General features: G+C 44.3%; 1 protein-coding gene across 1 annotated transcript in view; it reads left to right on the top strand.

The window, feature by feature from the left end:
- SCIN (scinderin) overlaps positions 1-19935 on the top strand; it is an 89622-nt gene that overhangs the window by 51854 nt on the left and 17833 nt on the right. The window contains exons 5-10 of the mRNA XM_084858669.1: positions 7345-7437; positions 11470-11602; positions 13179-13267; positions 15788-16003; positions 17688-17809; positions 19398-19488. Coding sequence (XP_084714795.1) covers positions 7345-7437; positions 11470-11602; positions 13179-13267; positions 15788-16003; positions 17688-17809; positions 19398-19488 — 744 coding nt within the window. The remainder of the gene's footprint in view (positions 1-7344; positions 7438-11469; positions 11603-13178; positions 13268-15787; positions 16004-17687; positions 17810-19397; positions 19489-19935) is intronic.

The raw sequence follows: 19935 nt of genomic DNA, 5'->3' as shown, positions 1-19935 counted from the left end.
GCACCCCGTGCTACACCCTCCCAGGTCCCCCAGACTCAACAAGCCTCTTTTAATGTCCCTGCTCCTTGGACAGAGCACTAGCATAGTGCACTTAACATTTTGATCAGTTCTGCGTTATATTACTTCAGCATCCCTCCCCCAGAACACTGGGATTGGAGAGTCCTAGAAAAAACATTCACCGTGAGCTGCCTGTCAGAAACGTACACCCTAGCCTCTCCCTCTCCCTGGTATATAGAGAGCTTGGAAAAAAATGTATCCCTCTATTCTTCTGAATCTTGAATATTCAAGAGTTTTCAGATTCAGTCCACTTTGGAGGAGCCCTGTTCCAATTTGGACATCTCCCAAATCTGTCGGAATCCGCCAGATCCAGTTTGGGATTCGGCCAGATTTGAATCACAACCCTACTCTAAATTGTAGATGGACAACTGAGTGGCTTGCATAAAGCCAACTAATCAATTCAGGGTTCCCTTTGATAAGTTGCTTTCTCCTCTTGCTCCCCCCTTTTACCAAATCTTTATTGCTTAGCCAAAGGTCATCACCAGCGATTTAATAATACAATTAAAAGAGGGATTCACAATATGAGTAAAACAAAAGCCTAACACAAGCCATTTCTATGTACAAAGTATATCCAGTATCTTATACAATGATAAAAACTAAAACATGCTATAGAGATGACTAATGGGGAAAAATCAAGATGGAAAATACTTTGTTGAATATATAAGAACTAAAGCAGGAATGGGCAGATTGCGGGCTGCATGCAGCTCCTGTTGCTCCCAGTGTGCCCCTCTGCCCCCTGCTGCCCCTGCCATGCCTATTTTTTTTCCATCAGAAATTCAGTGGCAAACTGCTATGGATGCTTAGAATGGACAAATTTAACTTATTTTGCAACTAAATTTGCCCCGTTGTAAGCCTCCATAGTGGCAAACCATGACTTTTTCTTTATCTGCCCCCCTTTTTTTGTGGTGCAGCAGTGGCAGTGTGGCCCACAGTGGATGCAGGGGGAGAATTAGCCCCCATACTGCCTCAAGTTGCCTACCCCTGAACTAAAGGAACCCAAATATTTCTGAATATTTCCAACAGGCCATATTAGCAAAAATAACTCTGATGTCAGGGATTGGGCAAACTATTACCTGATGGAGCACCTCTCTGTCTATGAGCAGTAACTGTGTCTATCTGGGGGCAATAAGGGACATAGGCTAGCAAGCTATTTAATTTAGGGCACAATCCTATGGGGATACGCGGTCGCCTCCGAACTCGGAGGCGACCGCCTATCCAATGCAGGGCAGGAGAAGCACCGAGGGCATCATCCCCTCCGCAATTCAGCCACCCTGCATTTGCAGCTAGACAGCCGATTTCGGCTGTCTAGCTGCAGGAAGGTGGAGCACGGGGAGGAGGCTGCTGGACGACACATAGGACGTGTCATACCAGCATTTCCGCCCTCCCTGGAACGCCCCATTTTTGCCACTCCGCGCTCCTCTTCCGAGTGTGGGGCCGTTCTGAGCTGCCTGTGAGGCAGCGTGGGAGGGGAGGAAGGTTGGTTCTCCGGGAACTGACCTCGGAGCGTGGGCTCCGAGGTTAGTTCCCAGAAACTGACATGTCCTATGGCTGTCTACCACTGACTAGGAGCCATAAGATTGCTCCCTTATAGAAGCTTTTAAAAATGGCCAATTTGTTCCTTCCTGTTCAATCTAAGTTGGCCATAGTGTTCCTGAATTTCCCTTATAGTCAGTTCCTGTCCCTTGCGTGCATGTGCAGGCTGGGGGTAGGGCTGTGAATTCTTGGTTTTCGCTTTGCTGCCGGAACCATCACTTGTTTATTTTATTTTTGATTATTGCAATTTATTAATGTAAAATGAATTGCTCAATGTGTTTCAACAGTTGTCTTCACTAGGGCGACAACTGACATTTTTCCTCTATAATTAAAAGGTGCTTTCTAAGAGTTTTAATACAATCTTGATGAAGACATTTGTTGAAGCACATTGGGCAATTCATTTTACATTAATAAATTCTCCTTTAGCGCCTGCTGGTGGTTCCCCCCCCCCTTCCCACTTTTCCCACTTTTCATTTGCTTTTCTGACTGTTTTTGTGCTAACTCTCTCTTACGTTTTTGAGCCACTTTCAAGCCATGCAGCAAGAGAGAATAAGCAACACACCTTTGTGTTTTAACCTGGTAAAAGAAAAATGAACCCTCTCCTTTCTCTCTGAACACTGAAAGGAAAAGACCATGATATTTCATGCCATGCAAGTGTGGAAAAATCACACTACAATTTATTTTTAGCACAAAGTAGCCATGAAATTAAAAGACGCTTGCTCCTTGGGACGAAAGCTATGGCAAACCTAGACAGCATAGTAAGAAGCAGAGACATCACCTTGCCGACAAAGGTCCGTCTAATCAAAGCTATGGTTTTCTCAGTAGTAATGTATGGCTGTGAGAGCTGGACTATAAGGAAGGCTGAGCGCCGAAGAATTGATGCTTTCGAACTGTGGTGCTGGAGAAGATTCTTACGAGTCCCCTGGACTGCAAGGAGGTCAGATCAGTCAATCCTAAAGGAAAGCAACCCTGACTGCTCATTGGAAGGACAGATACTGAAGCTCCAATATTTTGGCCACCTAATGCGAAGAGAAAACTCCCTGGAAAAGACCCTGATGCTGGGAAAGATTGAAGGCAAAAGGAGAAGGGGACAGCAGAGGATGAGATGGCTAGATAGCATCACCGATGCAATGAATATGAACTTGAGCACACCCCAGGAGAGAGCGGAGGACAGGAAGGCCTGGCGTGCTATGGTCCATGGGGTCACCAAGAGTCGGACACGACTTAACGACTGAACAACAACACCTTCCATTAATTCTGAAACTAGAAGAAATGGAAAAATTAGAAGGCCAAATAAGCCATATACAAGAGAAAATTCCTTGGCACATGATGCAACAACCTTACTGAAGCCAAACTGGTCAGAGTTTGATCAATTTGATCTAAATGGGAGATCTCATGGGAGTCCTGTGCATGCTGTCTTAATGAAAGTTGCAGCGGAGGCTGGAGTGCTGGGCAAAAAACAACAGAATGAAATTTAATAGGGATAAATGCCAAGTTCTGCACCTAGGAAAAAGAAACCAAATGCACAGTTACAAGATGGGGGATACTTGGCTCAACAATACTACAAATGAGAAGGATCTTGGAGTTGTTGTAGATCACAAGCTGAATAGGTGCCAACAATGTGATGTAGCTGCAAAATAGGCAAATGCTATTTTGGGTTGCATTAATAGAAGCATAGCTTCCAAATCCCATGAGGTATTAGTTCCCCTCTACTCAGCACTGGTTAGGCCTCATCTGGAGTACTGTGTCCAGTTCTGGGCGCCACACTTTAAGAAGGATGCAGACAAACTGGAGAGGGTTCAGAGGAGGGCAACGAACGCGATCAGGGGACTGGAAACAAAGCCCTGTGAAGAGAGACTGAAAGAACTGGGCATGTTTAGCCTTGAGAAGAGAAGACTGAGGGGAGATATGATAGCGCTCTTCAAGGACTTGAAAGGTTGTCACAGAGAAGAAGGCCAGGATCTCTTCTCAGTTATCCCAGAGTGCAGGACACGGAATAATGGGCTCAAGTGACAGGAAGCCAGATTCCGGCTGAACATCAGGAAAAACTTCCTGACTGTTAGAGCAATACGACAATGGAACCAACTACCCAGGGAGGTGGTGGGCTCTCCCACACTGGAGGCAGTCAAGATGAGGCTGGGCAGCCATCTGTTAGGGATGCTTTGACTTAGATTCCTGCATTGAGCAGGGGGTTGGACTCGATGGTCTTGTAGGCCCCTTCCAACCCTACTATTCTGTGATTCTGTGGTGGTTCTGATGTCAGTGGAGCTGCGAATCTGCTCCAGGTTTCAGTTGTAACCAGTCAGAACTTTAAAGGAGCTATTCAAGGTGCTGAGCCATGGGTTCAGCACCTTGGATAGCTCCTTTAGAATTCTGACTAGTTCTGACTGAAACCCAGAGTGGATTCACAGCCCCACTAACATCAGAGCCACCAGCCTCCCCTAGAAAGGTGGAATAGAAATGTAATAAATAAAATGAAAATGAAACCATGATGACTTGTCTGTCATATAGTTCCACTCCTAGGCATGTTTACTTGGAATTTTTGTTCAGTGCCGCTTACTCCCCTGCCGATGTGTTTTGGATTGCAGCCTTAAGTGCGCATAGAGAAAATGAACCCTGCCCCCATGCAAACACGTTTCAAAGCTGGAAAGAAATTTTAAAAATAAACTGTGTTACCAAGTCGCCATCCTGACAGAAAAAAATACAAGGGAGCTAATTTTTTAAAAAAAGTTTATGTAATTTAAAAACCATACAAAAGCAAAGAAACCTGAAAAACAATCAACATATACCGTTCCTATGTAGAATTAGATCAATGTAAAAATAATGATGCAGACAAAATCTGAGAACAAACACCATTAGTCCTATATTTCTGGTTCAAAAATCTGTAGATCATTGCCATTTCCCCACTGATGTTTGGATGGTCTTCTCCGCACTTGTACAATAGCAATAATACAGTGGCAGTCATGGATAAAGCACTTGCTGATATAAGCATTCTACGCATACCCTATCACACATAAATGCACATTTGAGTAGGCACAGACCTGCCCAGCCCAGTGGCATGTTAACTTTATATGCATATGGGCCAACTCACATAAGTACAGTGGTGTAGTGGATGCAGGGCTCGCAGGGATGCAGCCCCGGCACTTTTTCATTAGCAGGAACTCTGATGTCATCTGCCACCCCCTCAGAATTCCCTATTCCCTCTGAGTTTAGCTGTAATCCTCACTAGCTGTGGGGGGAATGAATCTTCCAAGCAACAATATATTGTTCCATGTTGGAATGCAAATTATTTGGGATGACTCAGTCTGGAATGGGCAATTAAGACCTGTTCGCTTTACCAAAGACGTGTTCCTGGTGGACATGAAAACTCTAGAACTGATTTGTTGATATGGATTGACACAGCTGCCTGAAATTTTTGGACTGCCGTTGGAGACTGTTACAATGAGCTCCTGCATTTCCAAATTTACCACTACCCCAACTGTGTGTGTGTGTGTGTGTGTGTGTGTGTGTGTTTCAATCCAGCTGGAGGTATGGACGTTTCTGTTGGAGGGGGAGATATAATGAAGGAACTTAGGGAAAGCTAATGGGTAATGATGGGGCTCTAAGGGAGTGTGCAAGGAGGCTGTTTAAATGACAAAGGATCTGTCCATGAGGGCTGAGTTGAGCAGGTGAAGCTACTGTAGAGTATCATATTTTGAAAACCTACAATGTTTGTGTGTGAGTGAGTGGGTGAAAAAGATTTTAACACCCCTGCATTTTTTCTCAGACGTCCAACGGAAATACCCCTGCCTTACTCTCAGCTGCACTGTTTTTGGATCCCAGTTGAAGGCTGTATATCTCACAAGGTTTTATAATCTTAGAAGGGGCATGGCTGTGAGGTGGCATGGCTGTGACTGTCACAAAGGGGCCCTGCACTTCTGGATTTGCCACTACACTACTGCATAAATACATCTATAAAACATAGCAACGATGTTGTTTAGAAGAGTGAGCTGGTGGATTGGCTGCTGGGCCAATCAACTAAGTAGGCTAGTGGAAAGGCCAAGGTGGAAGCCAAGAGAACTGGCTGCTCTGCAACATGGAGAGCCAAGTAGCCTCCCTGACAGATCACAGGGGTTGGTGGGATTCTGCTGTCTGCTAGGCTGAATGGGCCAAGGTAGGGGCTGTGGACTAGCAGGTAAGTGGGTTACAATCTTGACTCTTCAGGTACAAGTGCTGAATTGCACAAGCCTTGTTATACACAGTAGCTACTGCCACCAGGAGGAATGCTTGATGAATTTGATCTTTGTAAATTCCAGTACGAACCGATCTGATTCACACCTCCCTAACTAATGTGTGGATTGGAACTTTGGATGTGTCCGAATTTTGCAGTACAGTCCTTGGCTCCATTTAAAAACGCATATTTTAGGATAACATACATGGGAAATACATGCGTTTGGATGAAATACATCTAGAAATGTCTATTTTGTGAGAACATATGTTCAAAAATATGTTTAAATACGTATTTATACATGAATTTTCATGTAGATATATATTTTTTAGAAATTGGACATTAATATGGAAATGGGACAGAACAGACATGACAGAAGACATGTGGAATCGACATGGACCAGAAATAGACTGATCCATCCACCCGTAGGCACCAGTCCTGTCCCCCAGGTGCTGGTGCCGTGTTAACCAGCGAGCTGCCGCTTACCTTGGTCAGCTCACTTCCTTCCCTGTTGCAACTTGGGGGGTCTCTCTGCCGGTGCTTTGATCCTAGCAGATGTCCAGGCATGGTGACTGCTGCAGAGCCTCACTTGGACAGAGAAACTGCATGCAAGTTAGGTAGAAGGTGAATGCCTCTTGAGAGACAGTGTGATGCAGTGGTTGGACTGGAACTCAGGAGACCCAGGTTCTAGTCCCCACTCGGCCATGAAGCTCACTGGGTGACTTTGGGCCAGTCACTGACTCTCAGCCTAACCTACCTCACAGGGCTGTTGTGAGGATTAAATGGAGAGGAGCGGGATCATGTAAGCCGCCTTGGGTTCCTTGGAGGAAAGGCAGGATATAAATGTAACAAATAATAGTAATAACCCCAGCAACTATTAATAATTTGTCAGATCCTGAGGCCAACCAAGAGGCTTATGAAAGATCAGGGCACAAGGTCATTCTGCGATTTGGGCTGTTAAAAGGATCCGCTCCTCACTGCTTAAGGAACTTATTTTCAGTTCTCTTGTCCAAAACCATGGGATGATATCAGTTGGTTTTCTCCCAAGTTGGCCATGTGGGAGAATACCTGAATTCGTTCCTTGACCAATCCGATGTGTCTTTTTTACAGTATTAGTCAGGCTTGTTTTCCTCAGTATATTGAGTCTTATGATTGTTTTAAGCTACTGTAAAATATTCACCCCACAGCTGCTCTGTCCTAGAGCATAGTCTGAAGGCACATGTTGTAGCAACCTTGCTGAAGCTAAACAGGTCTGGGTGCAGTCAGTGCTTGGAGGGGCGACTGCTGGGGAACCAGCAGTCCATGGTTGGACTGCTCCTCCATGGAAGAAAGGCAAAGAAAGAAAAAGATGTTGGGAGATCCAATCACAGATCATTCCACATCATGTAAAATTTGGCCCTCAATTGGTCTTTTGAATCTTCAAAATTATCCCAAATTTCTCACCATGCTTCTAATCATTCCTATGTCAAACATGAAATTAAAGGGACTATTTATATTCACCTTGCAGTACAATCTCTTTCTCTCCCCCCGCCCCCTTTTCATTGAAGGTTCTAGGACACAAGCCGGAACTTCGGGAGGGTGATGACGACGATGATGAGGCTGCTGATATCACCAACAGGAGAATTGCGAAACTCTACATGGTAAGAACAGAACCCACCACTTTCTTCAGGCCTGTTTTATGTGGAATATATTTAATCTGCTTCTGCGGTCTGCTGCACTGGAGGCATGTGCTTTTTATTTGCTTGCTTGCTGGTTTATTTATTGTGTTTATATTAACACCCTGCTTTTCAGACAAGGTCAGTTCCCAAAATGGCTTTCAGCATTTTAAATCAGTTACAGAGTTACAATATAAGATAAGCAGCTCACAGGATGTGTATATGACAGGCCCTTCTGGCTCCTAGCAGCTGATGACAGAGTGCAGATTCTAAGTACTTCCCTCCAGAGGGAAAGGGCAGAAGGAGCTCAGGGATGGCCAACTCTTGATAAAAGTGCCAACCTGCAGAAGCAGCCTTCCATTAATCTGCACACTCTTCTTGTGCAGAAGGAACCCTTCCATTGTGCTGGAAGCAGTGGAACAGAAATAGGTTGTGGTGGAGTACTCTCTTTTAAAGGGGGTTAACCTCATAAGAACATAGGCCCAGCTGGTTCCGGCCAAAGGCTTATTTAGTCCAGCATTGTGTTCGCACAGTGGCCAGCCAGATGCCTGTAGGAAGACCACAAGTAGGACATGACTGCAATAGCACCCTCTTGCCCACGTTCCCCAGCAACTGCTGTACATCAGTATACTGCCTCTGACACTGGAGGTAGCATGTAGCCATCATGACTAGTAGCTACTGACAGCCTTATTCTCCATGAATTTGTCTGATTCCCAAACCTCACTTAAATAAAGGCAGGGTTCGTAAGAACATAAAAAGAGCCCTAATGGATCAGATCAGATCTAGTCCAGCATTCTGTTAGCATGTTGGCCAACCAGATGCCCCAAAGGGAAGCCCACGAGTAGGACATGAGGTCCAATAATCTCAGGTACTGAGACAGGACCAGGCATGAGAGACAATTTGTCCTCTTAGTGTAGTTCAAGGCCTCAGCTCCGTTGCTAGTCTAGCACTGTTGTGGAGGGCTCAAGTCCGGTGACGCCAGGCAACCTGGTTGGGCAGCTGCCGAGGGCCTGGTGCCACCATGCTTTCTCCTCCCTCCTGGCCAAGATGCCACTCCCACTTCCTGGGTTTGTGCCTCTGCTGCATCCTCATCTCCTTCCCTGCAGGTGGGGAGGTGTGCCAAGGGCCCAGACAAAGCTGGATCCAGCCCTGGTAGGGTTGTTATCTTTTTATCTGTCAGGGCTGCCGGCTGCATTAGAGGCAGAAGCCCACCCTTTAAGGCTTTCCCATTACTGTGGAACAGACTGTCTTGGGAGGTGGTGGGCTTTTCCTTCAGCCATCTTGAAGAATGGTGCACTTGCATCCTGCATCGTAGGTCCTTCATTGCACAGGGGGTTGGACTAGAAAACCTCCAAGATCCCTTCCAACTCTAAAATTCTGTGATTCCATACTGCATCTCCATTCCAGGAGAAGCTTCACTTGTTTAATATTTGCCTGTTACGCAGCTCTTAAAAGCACCAGAATCCTGCTGGGGTAGTGGTGGGGTAGGGGGGAAGAGTTGACAACTCACTGTTGTTACTCCTCCCCTCCTCCAATGCAATAAATGATAAGGAGGAAGGAGAAAAATGTGATCCATTCTCTCTGCTAACATGGCGTTGTCATTGCAAGGGCTGGCACGAGGCTGCATTCTCTGTAAACAGGGCCAGCCCTAGCATTAGGCAGAGTGAGGTGGTTGCCTCAGGTGGCAGATGCTGGGATGCCGCAGAAAGATGTTGGAGGAGAAAGCTGGGTGCCACGTGGCCTGCTGGGTGCCCCCTAACCTAGCCTGCTGCCTTCAGGTGCAGTGGAGGATGCTGTCCCATTGCCACTGGGTTCAACTGCCTGTCCAGTTAGCTTTTGTATATGGCATGCCAAGAGCAGCAAAATGTCTTGGGTCATCCCTGTCTGTAATGCAGTGGAAGGGTGGAAATGGGAATTCCTTGGGATGCAGGACACACTCAGTAAGCTGTGCCCTGCGTCCCAGCCGTAGGCGCACGCTTCAGGTGCAGCGACACACAAGTCATGATCAGAGCACCTTAAGCTGATCAGGATGCCAGGCAGATTATAACCGAATACTTTGGTTTTACTGGTTTGTGACTTGGGCTATACAAATGGGGGTGGAGTAGCAGGGCGTACTGGGTTTGCTGGTGGTGGTGATGGTGGCAGTGTTGCTCGTGTGATTCTGAAGGGACAGCCTGTCCAGAGAACTTCAGTTCTTTGATTTAATGTCCCCAACTCTTTTTTTAATTATTTTTATTTACAACATACCGTGACCTCTGTGGCGAGATACTGAGAATACCGATATATTATGTAGACATAGAGTTACAGTGAGAGAAAAGAAACCAGCAAAATCATGAAGGATAATAGCACAGCTCCCTCTTTGGGAAATAATGTGGAATGAAGCATTGCTTCAACTGCTTTCATGTATGGAGCAGATTGGATAAGGCAGCCTTCCCCAACCTGGTGCCCTCCAGATGTGTTGGATGGCAACTCCCATAATTACTGGCCAGCATGTCTATCACCGTGATAATGGGAATTATGGGAGTTGCCGTCCAACACATCTGGAGGGCACCAGGTTGGGGAAGGCTGCAATAAAGCAACATTGCATCAGATTTAATGAAAGGCAAGAGAGCCTGAGAGAGCTGTTTCACACTGCTGAGGCATTGCTCTCCCATAATTAGCTGCAAGTGGAATTAAAACAGAGGCTGCACACAGCACTGAATATTGCACTTTATATTATCCTGCATTGCCCTTCCCCATGTCCAAGATCTTTTTATATTGTTTACTCACAAGTAAGTCCCATTCGGCAAAAGATTTTTACAGTGGTCAGTGAAAAGTTTCCTGTTTGCAGGCCCTGTCCATGTTATTGCTTCCTGTTGAACATAACTGTGGAATTAGTAATGAATAACTTTTAGATTTCCCCTTGAATAGCCCCTCTTAATTTTCCCAGTATCCATTTCTGTTCCTGCAGGAGGAGGGGAAAGCTTTGATTTCTGGTTTCTTTGCATTGTTTTTCAATTATATTGTAAAATTGCGCTATTTTGCAAATAAAAATGAAAAGAAAAAAATGAGGGGAAACTAGTAATTAAAACCTTCCCTTCCCATCCCCCATAGGAACAGAAACAACCGGGACAATTAAGAGATGGTATTCAAGAGGAAATTAAGAGGGTATTCATCAATAATCCTCCAGCCTGTTCTCCCTCAGTCTTTCCACAAAGATCCCTTGTTCCATGCCCCTGTTTTTCTCCCTTCCCATTGTCCATCAAAGAAATAATAATTATTTCAGGCATGAGGCATGCTGGAACCTCTTGACCTTTCCACATTTCCTGTTGGGGGAAGCCAGAATGCCCATGAGAATATTCCCTTTTATAATTAATTAATTAATTAATTAATTAATTAAATTTATTAATCGCCCATCTGGCTGGTCACCCAGCCACTCTGGGCGATGTACAAGCATATAATAAAACAGTTTAAAACAATAAAATTCTACAATAAAAACATTTTCTAAAATACCCTAACCCACCCCAAAATACCCTAACCCACCCCAAAGTTTTCAGAGTTTAAAAATGGGGTGGTGGGGGGAACCCTCATGACCTCATTTAAACAAGGCAAGTCAAACACTCCCCCACAACATTGAAAACTTCACAAAATATCTCCCCTCCCCTGAATTACTGATAATTTCAGCCGAGCTCTAAAAAAAGGGAATGAAGGTGGCATATACTTCAAGTCGGATAATGGTGATGATGGTGGTGGTGCTGGTTTCAGCTTAAAATGGATATGCTGTCCTACAAGAAATCTTATGAAACAAACCAGCAAGATACTTTCTTTCTGTCATCTCTTGTTAGTCTAAAAAGAATTAGGGACATGTCTGGCATTCACAGTTCAGTGGCTACTGAATAGCATCTTCTGTAAGCATGCCTCTTATTTTAGACATAAAAAGTACTTTGAAAAATAAAGCAGTATGAAATCTTTACAAAAATACTGAAATGGTGGATCTGGATTTTGAATTATCTAAATCTGAATATCCCACATTACCAGGTATCAGATGCGAGTGGGTCCATGAAGGTTTCGGTTGTTGCAGAAGAAAATCCCTTCTCAAGGGCCATGCTTTTGTCTGAGGAGTGTTTTATACTGGATCAGGGCATAGCTAGAAAGATATTTGTATGGAAAGGTACGTGACAAATCTCTTCTGTTTTTGAATATTATCACTAACAAATAATCCCATAGCACACTTAATGTGCAAGTGCACTGTTCCAGAACCTTGCAGATGTGCAGAATCCCTGCTCATTTCAGTAGAGGGAGTCACAAAACCTGGGCCCTTAAAGGACTGCGCCCCATGATTGTCTCTCACAAGATGGTGCAGTTGTTCTGAGCCTGCGGGAGGAGGTTGTGTGGCCATCAGAGCTCCTGTGCCCAGAACAGATAGTTGGAACAGGATAATTTTTTAAAGCAACCTTTATCTCACTCATCGTCACAATAATCCCATTCGCCATTTGCACCTTATTTAAAGATGGGAGCTGATGTTGGCAGATAGTGACTTGCATGAGGCCACTCAGTGCACTTATGGCTGGATATGTACTTGAACCCAGGGGTTCTGAGTCCGTGTCCAGCTTTGGAACAGAATGTCTACCTCACTATGATATGATCAAGTGAACGTGTCAAGAAGAAATGCTGAATAGCTATAGCTATAACTCTCTCCTTTGCTCATCTGTATAAAAATTACACATAGTGGGTATTATCCAATGTTAGTCCTACTTAGAGTAGACCCATTGAAATGAATGGGATTTAAGGTAGTCAGGACTAACTTAAGTCCCATTCATTTCAAACGGTCTTCTTTGAGCAAAACTGCCAGTGGATACTACCCAATGTATCTCCTATCCAGATTCCTGATCAGGACCATACCTGCTTATCTTTCTCAACAGTAAGGAAAAAAATGATTTGGGGCAGGGGGAGATGCTGTGGTAACACTCATACTCAAGTTTATATCAGGAGTAGGCAGCTTATGGCCCTCCAGATGTTTTGGCCTAAAACTCTGATGATCCCCCACTATTGCCGATGCTGGCTAGGGATGATGGGAGTGGTAGATATCTGGAAGGCCACAAGTTGCCCACCCCTGGTCTATATGATCACCAGAGATTTTGCTGCTGGCATGCACACTTGCCTATTAATTTACTAGTGCCCCTAAAAGTATTGCAGCCCCAAGCAAAGTTGCTTGCATAATAAAATTAGCCCTGTGAAGGGTTGAAAGGATTTTTTCTCTAGGTTAGTTTAGCTAGTAACCCTTGGGGGAGAGATTTTGGTTTCTCCCCCCTCAATGGCATTGCTTTTTTGGTGTCCCCCCCCCCACCCCATTCCTTTACTTCCTGGAATCATCTGAGGCTACAAGCTCTGCTGAAAGCAACCTTCTGTGGTGGGTCTCCTGTCTGCTTGTTTTGCACCTCAGTGAATGTTTTAATTCAAGAGTTAATTACACATTCAGTAGTCAAAAGCAAACACTGTTTATTGTCAAAATCAGTGAAAACACCAGTTTCCACTGTTTTAATAGATGCAGATTTTTAAACAGTTGTACAAAGGCTTTAAGTCATGCAGTTTTAAGTTTGCTGACCTATGTCCAAGGGCATCATAATGAACCTTGAGTCAGCAATAATAAGAATAAGAAGTAAAAATTGATATATCTATCTTAAAATTTCTAGGAGTTTTCCTTCTTTTTCGCTGTTGTAACCTTTGCTATCCTTTGTTTTAACAAGGTAAGAATGCTAATCCGAGTGAGAGGAAAGCAGCCATGAAATCAGCCGAGGAATTCATTCAGCAAATGAATTATCCTGCTAACACTCAGGTATGCCTGTGAGAGAAACAACCACACTTTAGTCCAGATAATTCCTCAAGATATGGTGACTAAGTGTACTTGATATGAGATCATCTTGTCTCCAGTTGCTATAGGGATAGCTGGTATAAAGCACTGGCTAAGGAAGAAGATGTATAACATGTATAGAGTGGTGGAGCTAATCTAGACATGCCCTCACTTAATTCAAGACTATTCCAAGAGATTAATCCATATGAAGAATGGAGATATAGTGGGGAATGTGGCATTTAAAGAAACCAAATGCTGCAAAAGAGGGAATTACACCCCTCCCCCCGCAACACAGTAGGAATATAGGAAGGTACCTTAGACTGAGTCAGACCATGAGTCCATCTAGCTCAGTATTGTTGACACTGACTGGCAGCAGCTCTACAGGGTTTCAGGCAGGAGTTTTTCCAGCCCTACCTGGAGATGCCAGGGATTGAGCCTGGGACTTTCTGCATGCAAGGCAGGTGCTTCACCACTGAGCGACAGCCCCTCCCATAGTAAAAGTTGTATGAGCGACCTAATAAAGACAGGAGGCATTATAAGACTCTACAAGTGGGAGAAATAGCAGCTGTTATTGAATCGCATGATGGGGCACCATGAACATGTAGAAGTATTGCTGTATATTAGGGGTGGGCAACATGCAGCTCGTGGGCCGCATACAGCCCCCAAGTGATTTTGAACACCCCCCATCTCGGTGCTGAATTGGCCACCACGGAAGTGGCAACAAAGGTGCGATTTTGCTGGAAAACAAGGTACATGGGGAGCGCACATCTTGTTTACAACCACAATTGTACTCCCGAAAGCCTCCCGGGAGTACGATTCTGCCTTCTTTTCTTGCAAAATTGTGGGGGGTTTGGCTGCTGCGGTATCAAATTCAGCAGTAGCACTGATTCAGCTGCAGCCAGGAGGGTGCGCCCCTGGTGTGTTCCAGGGGAAGACTGACAGAGAGATCTTCTGATCTGTGATGGGAGATAACAAATGGTAGATAACAAGTGGATTCCCCTTGGTGAGCAGCAGCTGCACACTTGTCCAGTGCTGGTGGGAGCTCCTGCAAGTGCCAGACAAGTGGAATTCACTTGTCCTTCACCTTCCCTCTGAGGGAAAGTTGAAGAACAAGTGAAACCAGGCAGTGCATTTGTCCAGTGCTTCCAGGAGTTCTTGCAAGCACTGGATGAGGGGAAGGCAAAGAACAAGCCAAGCTGAGCAGCTTTGCCTGCCTGACATCATCTTCCCAGGGTGAGAAGGCACAGGGTAGGCAAAGTGGCTTTGCTGTGTGTGGGTCTCCAATGGGAGAAGTCCTGCACACAGCAAAGCTGGTTCCTGGCGGACATGCCAGGTGGATCATCTACCTGGCGCACCCATCTTGGGCCAAATGATGTCAGGTCAGGGGTGTGGCGCCATCCCTTTGATGTCATTGAAGGCCAGGTGGGGGTCATCTGGCCTCCCACCTGATTTTAGTTGTTTGGGTAGGTAGCCCAACAAATACGTTGGATCAAGATGCATAAACAGAAAGACTGGTCTTTTAACCCCCTGTTCTCAGTGGTTGCAACTGAAATAAATAAACCAAAATTGTAGAATTTCACAGAAAATCGTGCCTCATACCGTGTTTTTGAACACAGACCAGAAATTATGGTGTGCATTTTCCATGCAAAAGCAAATGCTGCATCTCTTGAAATATTTGGAGAGGTTTCAAATTGTCTCTATTTCATGAGAGTTAAAAAAAGAGAGAGGATGCCCTTACATTCACAGCTCTTCACTATATTCCTTCACCTTAGGCAAAAGGTTTAAATTCGGTGATGTATATCAAATAAATCCAGCAATTTCAGCAGAAAACCCAGATCCAGAAGAAGATCCCACACTTCACAAATACATAACAATATATGTATTGTTGATGAATGGAATGTAAAAATAGCAACAAAAGATAGGCACAAAATGCACAAACTGTTAAAGGGCCACACTTGTTAGATGTACCAAGTATCACTGCAAAGTGCTGTCCAAGTCCCTTTATCTTTGTGGGAATCATGCAAACGCTCAATACTTAAAATCAAAATACAGACACCCTGATTTGTTCCTACATCTGATGTCTTAAGTCTCACCTAATTTTCTGTGATGTGATTTCCATTCCAGTATGTACTTCATGCAGGGTAAAGCCTCCGAGATTGTTTCATATGCTTTTGCAAAAGATCTTGCAAGGGAAAAGAGCAGTGATTAGATACATAGAATATACCCTTTCACTGTTTTATACATATTAATATCACTGTGCTGGCTGCTCACAGTTGAGAACTCTGCCGCTTTCTGGAGTAGTACCGCCCTGATTATTTGTGTTAAGGGATAGGAGCAGAAGCAAGAAGTTGGACCTTTTGCTATTCAGGTCTGGTAAATATTCAGAGATTGGGTCAACTGGTGGCTGTGTCTACTTTCTCATAGATTAACACACAGTAGTATTCTAGGAAAGAAATAGAGTTATAGTCTTTCCAACCCTTGCCTAATGGTCTTGTTTGATTTCAGATTCAAGTTCTTCCAGAAGGAGGTGAAACACCAATCTTCAAGCAGTTCTTCAGAGACTGGAAGGACAAGGATCAAAGTGACGGCTTTGGAAAAGTGTACGTCACAGAGAGAGTGGCAAGAATTAAGCAGATTGAATTTGATGCTACCAAGTTACATGAGTCTCCACAGATGGCAGCCCAGTACAACATGATCGATGATGGGTCTGGGAAAGTGGAGGTATGTATGCATGTTGTCTTTTCATTGTTATCTTGCTTCTTGACTTAGCTGTTTAATTGTTGTTCATGGTAGATTTGCAACTCTTGGATCCTGCCCCCCATGCAGCTACATACATGTAGCTCATGATTTTATGAGAGGATCACAGATTGTATATATGAGGGCCAGGCTACATGTTACACTTCGTGCTTACCATGAACTACATTTCATGCTTCGTGCTACATTTTTGTTCTTTAATTAATTACAGGTGTGTGGCAGGTGGATCGTTATTGGGATGACAGTGTATAGGGATGGGGGGGGGGGAGATTTTCCTCCCCCTCCCCAGCTGCAATCTGGACAAAAATCTCTCCCTGACCCACTATGAGGTTTTTTTTCTAGCCCTTGTAGATGTGCAGGGTCCCCAATTTTCATCCCGATCACAGCTGGGGAGAAAAGTTATAAACCTTCACTCCCTGCATGCTGAGGTCCTGATAATGATTGCCCCCCCCCCCATACTTGTAATTCATTAAATAAAAGAACAAAGACATCGCTGAAGGGCTTTTCAGAGTACAAAATCCAACAGGTTTGGAGAGGTTCTGTTCTGACCTCTTCCTTCAGTGTTATACTAAAGTGTGGTGTACCAGTGCATGCAGATGAAGTAGTCAAAGTATCATCCCTCTGTCTAGCAAGATTTGGCATATGTTATTGTCACCATGCTGCCCTCATAGAAGGGGTGAGGGTGATATTTATTTGATAAGGTCGGCTCTAGCCTCTGAAAGCTTAAGCTACAATAAAGTAGTCTTTAAGGTGCTGTGGGACTCTTCCTCATTTTTCTTTTTGTCTAATCAAATCTCCTGAGACATAAGAAAACAGAATGAATGAATGAACGAATGAATGAATGTGAACGAACACTTTGCTGCATTTTGACATCTAAATATTAACCCAGAGATGTGCTTTTCATTTTCCGAATATATAACATTGTCAGTCAGAGGTTCTGCATGATTGCCACTGAAGCAGAATAATCCAGGGCCCATGGTGCATTAAAGAGAGAAAAGATCACTGTTTCTGAAAGAAAAGTATCCTCCTACGACACATTCGGTATGACACTTGGATCCTATATTTATACCAGAACGTGGGAGAGACAGTGCAGTTAAAATAAGGCCAACTTTCTTGGTGAGAGTATAAAAGGATTCAAATCTTCCATTGAGGAAAAGCTCCTGGGAATGTAAAACCTTGGATGCTGGTCGAATAAAAATGATCAGTGTATCAAAAAGAATAAAGAATCTTTCCAGGCTAACAGATTTATTGTAAACTGTGATGCCAAAGCCAAACAGTGATGAAATGCATTTCATGGCAGTTTTGGTCTCACTGTTTATAAATGTACTTGTCTGTAGTCACAGGTGTATACAACTGCCAAATGAGGATAATACTTAATACATCTTATGAAGTGGGCTCTAGTCCGGGAAAGCTTATGCCACCATAACAGTGCAATCCTTTATATATCTATTCAGAAGTCAGTCTCACTGAGGCGTACTCCCGGGTAAATGCGTATAGGATGAAAGCCTAAATGAGCTTAGTCTTTAAGATGGCACAAGAGTTTTTATTGGGTTTGCTGCAACAGACTAAAACAGCAATCCTTTATCAAAAACTCTGTTTTGAGAATCCACCAATGCTGATATTTTTCCAATGGCATCTTCCATTTCTTTAGATCTGGCGTGTGGAAAGCAATGGCAGAATCCCTATAGCACCTGAGAGCTATGGGCAGTTTTATGGTGGTGATTGCTACATCATATTGTACACTTATTCCAAAGGACAGATAATCTACACCTGGTATGTTTAGTTGTGCTGCCTCTCAGCTCACTGTTGTGTCCTTGATGTGATGCGAGTAGCCCCCCTGAAAACACTACCATTTTTGGCAGGCCTTCAGAGACAAACTGTGTGCTGTTCTGCGCCTTAAATAGTTAAATCTACAACAGGGATGCCCAGACCATGTTGTAGTTTGGTTTGGGAGGCCCAAACCAGGCCTCCTGGGAGATTTCTTCCCTCTGGCTCGAACTGTGAGGTATAACTCAAGTGGATTATGCAGGGGAGATCTGGGGGTTATGCATATCCTGCAGAGGAGATGTGAAGAGAGCTGACCTGACAAGAGCCTGAATATGGGGTAGTGTGCTCTGATCACATAATCCAAGATCTCCTCAGCTTCCCTTTGTTCTATACTTATTACTGCCTGTCTTATCCTTATAATTCTAATTAAGAGAGCAGTTCTATGTTTTAAAAACCCCAGAGACAGAAGCATCCAAGATTTTAGGCTTAAGAGTATTTTATGCCCTGCTGGGCCTCTGCTGGCAGAGTAGGAGTGACGGAGGTGATTTTTGCATCTCTGTCCTCCTTTCAGGCAATTTTCTACTGGACAGCCCTTTGAGTTGAGTGCTGCTGGTGGCAGGGACAGGAGCTGGGAGGCTGGTGGATCCTGCTGAGTAAGAGTAAGAGTAAGTGCCTCTGCTCTTACTGGCACACCCCTTCCTCCTCATTGAGATTGCATTGTTTCCTGAGGTTGGAACTCCAACCGCAGTTGAGGAAGCTGCAGCGGAGATTTCTGCAGTGTCTGAGGAGGGGTGCAAAGGGAAGGGGGGGAAATCCCCTTGTCAAGGTTGTAACTCTGTCTGTGGCCTCAGGGGTGTGGGAATCTGCCATATCCTGTGGTCCCTGGAATGCCCTCCCAGGGACCATAGGATTACTTTGTGAATGGCTTGGGGTCAGGACATCTGAAAGACTGCCTCCTTCCATATGAAACTTCCCATAATCCATGAACACCATCTGAGGCCCTGTTGCGCGTCCCACTTCCTAAAGAGGTGAGGTTGATGAGCATGCAAGACAGGGCCTTTTGTATAGTAGTAGCACCTCAGTTGTGGAACTCCCTTGCCAAGGAGGTTAGCCCATCTCCTTCCCTGTTGTCGTTTAACTAGCTGGTTAGGACACAATTGTTCATCCAAGCTTTTAATAGTCAATGCTGCTCCCTGACTTTTAGTGACACCTGATTTTATTGTATTGATTGCCTGTTTCGCTTTTGTGTTTTTGAATTTTAGTCTTTTATTGCATTTAATTGTACATCGCCTGGAGTGCTCTTTGAGCAGAGAAGCAATCTGAAATTTTGCTAAAATAAATAAATAAAATTACAAAAAACACACATCTTGCAGATATCCTTGCGGAGCCTTTGAAATGGGATTGGTTACTAATCATAAAAATATAAGCTTTGCAATTCTGAAGGAAGCCCAGACACCTGAAGCCCCTCCAAAAGGTCCCCTTCCCCACAGTTGTAAGTGCCTTGGCCCATATAGGCACGAGTTCCACTTTGCGAAACCCTGCTGGAGATACATTTCAAATGAGACCTCTGCTTTGTTTGTGTCTTCTCCCACAGGCAAGGGGCTCATGCAACTAGAGATGAACTGACTACTTCGGCATTCTTGACTGTCCAGCTTGATCGGGCGCTTGAAGGGCATGCTGTCCAGGTTGGTGCCTTCCTGCTGAGCATGAAAATACTGATGGCGCAAACCAGCAACTTAAATGCAGCACTTTTTGCTTGGTCTATAAGTCAAAACCCACAACCATTTTTTGCTGGATTTCCCACATGTTTTGTTGTAGTATAGCATGAAATAACTTGTCACATGAATTTGTCAGGAAACCATGCTATTTATTCCACAAGTATTTATTTATTATTAACTCACCCTGTGCAATAAATGCGTATGGCATTCAGCTTAAGGCAAAATCCCTCCCCCCGGCCCAAGAATGTGTGCAGTCTAATGGAGGAAAAGGAGAAGAAATAACAGGGAGGGGAAACATTAAAATGTTAACAATATATATATTTTTAGAACAGTTCAGAAAGCATTGAGAGTACAGTGGAAAGGGCCTTGGGGAAGAGGGTACAGAAAAGATTGGATCCTTGAAAGACAGAGGCA

The sequence above is a fragment of the Heloderma suspectum genome, chromosome 5, assembly GCF_057233095.1.
Source record: "Heloderma suspectum isolate Gila_16-S chromosome 5, 16-S_ref, whole genome shotgun sequence".
Classification (NCBI taxonomy): domain Eukaryota; kingdom Metazoa; phylum Chordata; class Lepidosauria; order Squamata; family Helodermatidae; genus Heloderma; species Heloderma suspectum.
Note: the sequence above shows the minus strand (reverse complement) of the source record. Positions and strands in the feature narration are given on the sequence as shown.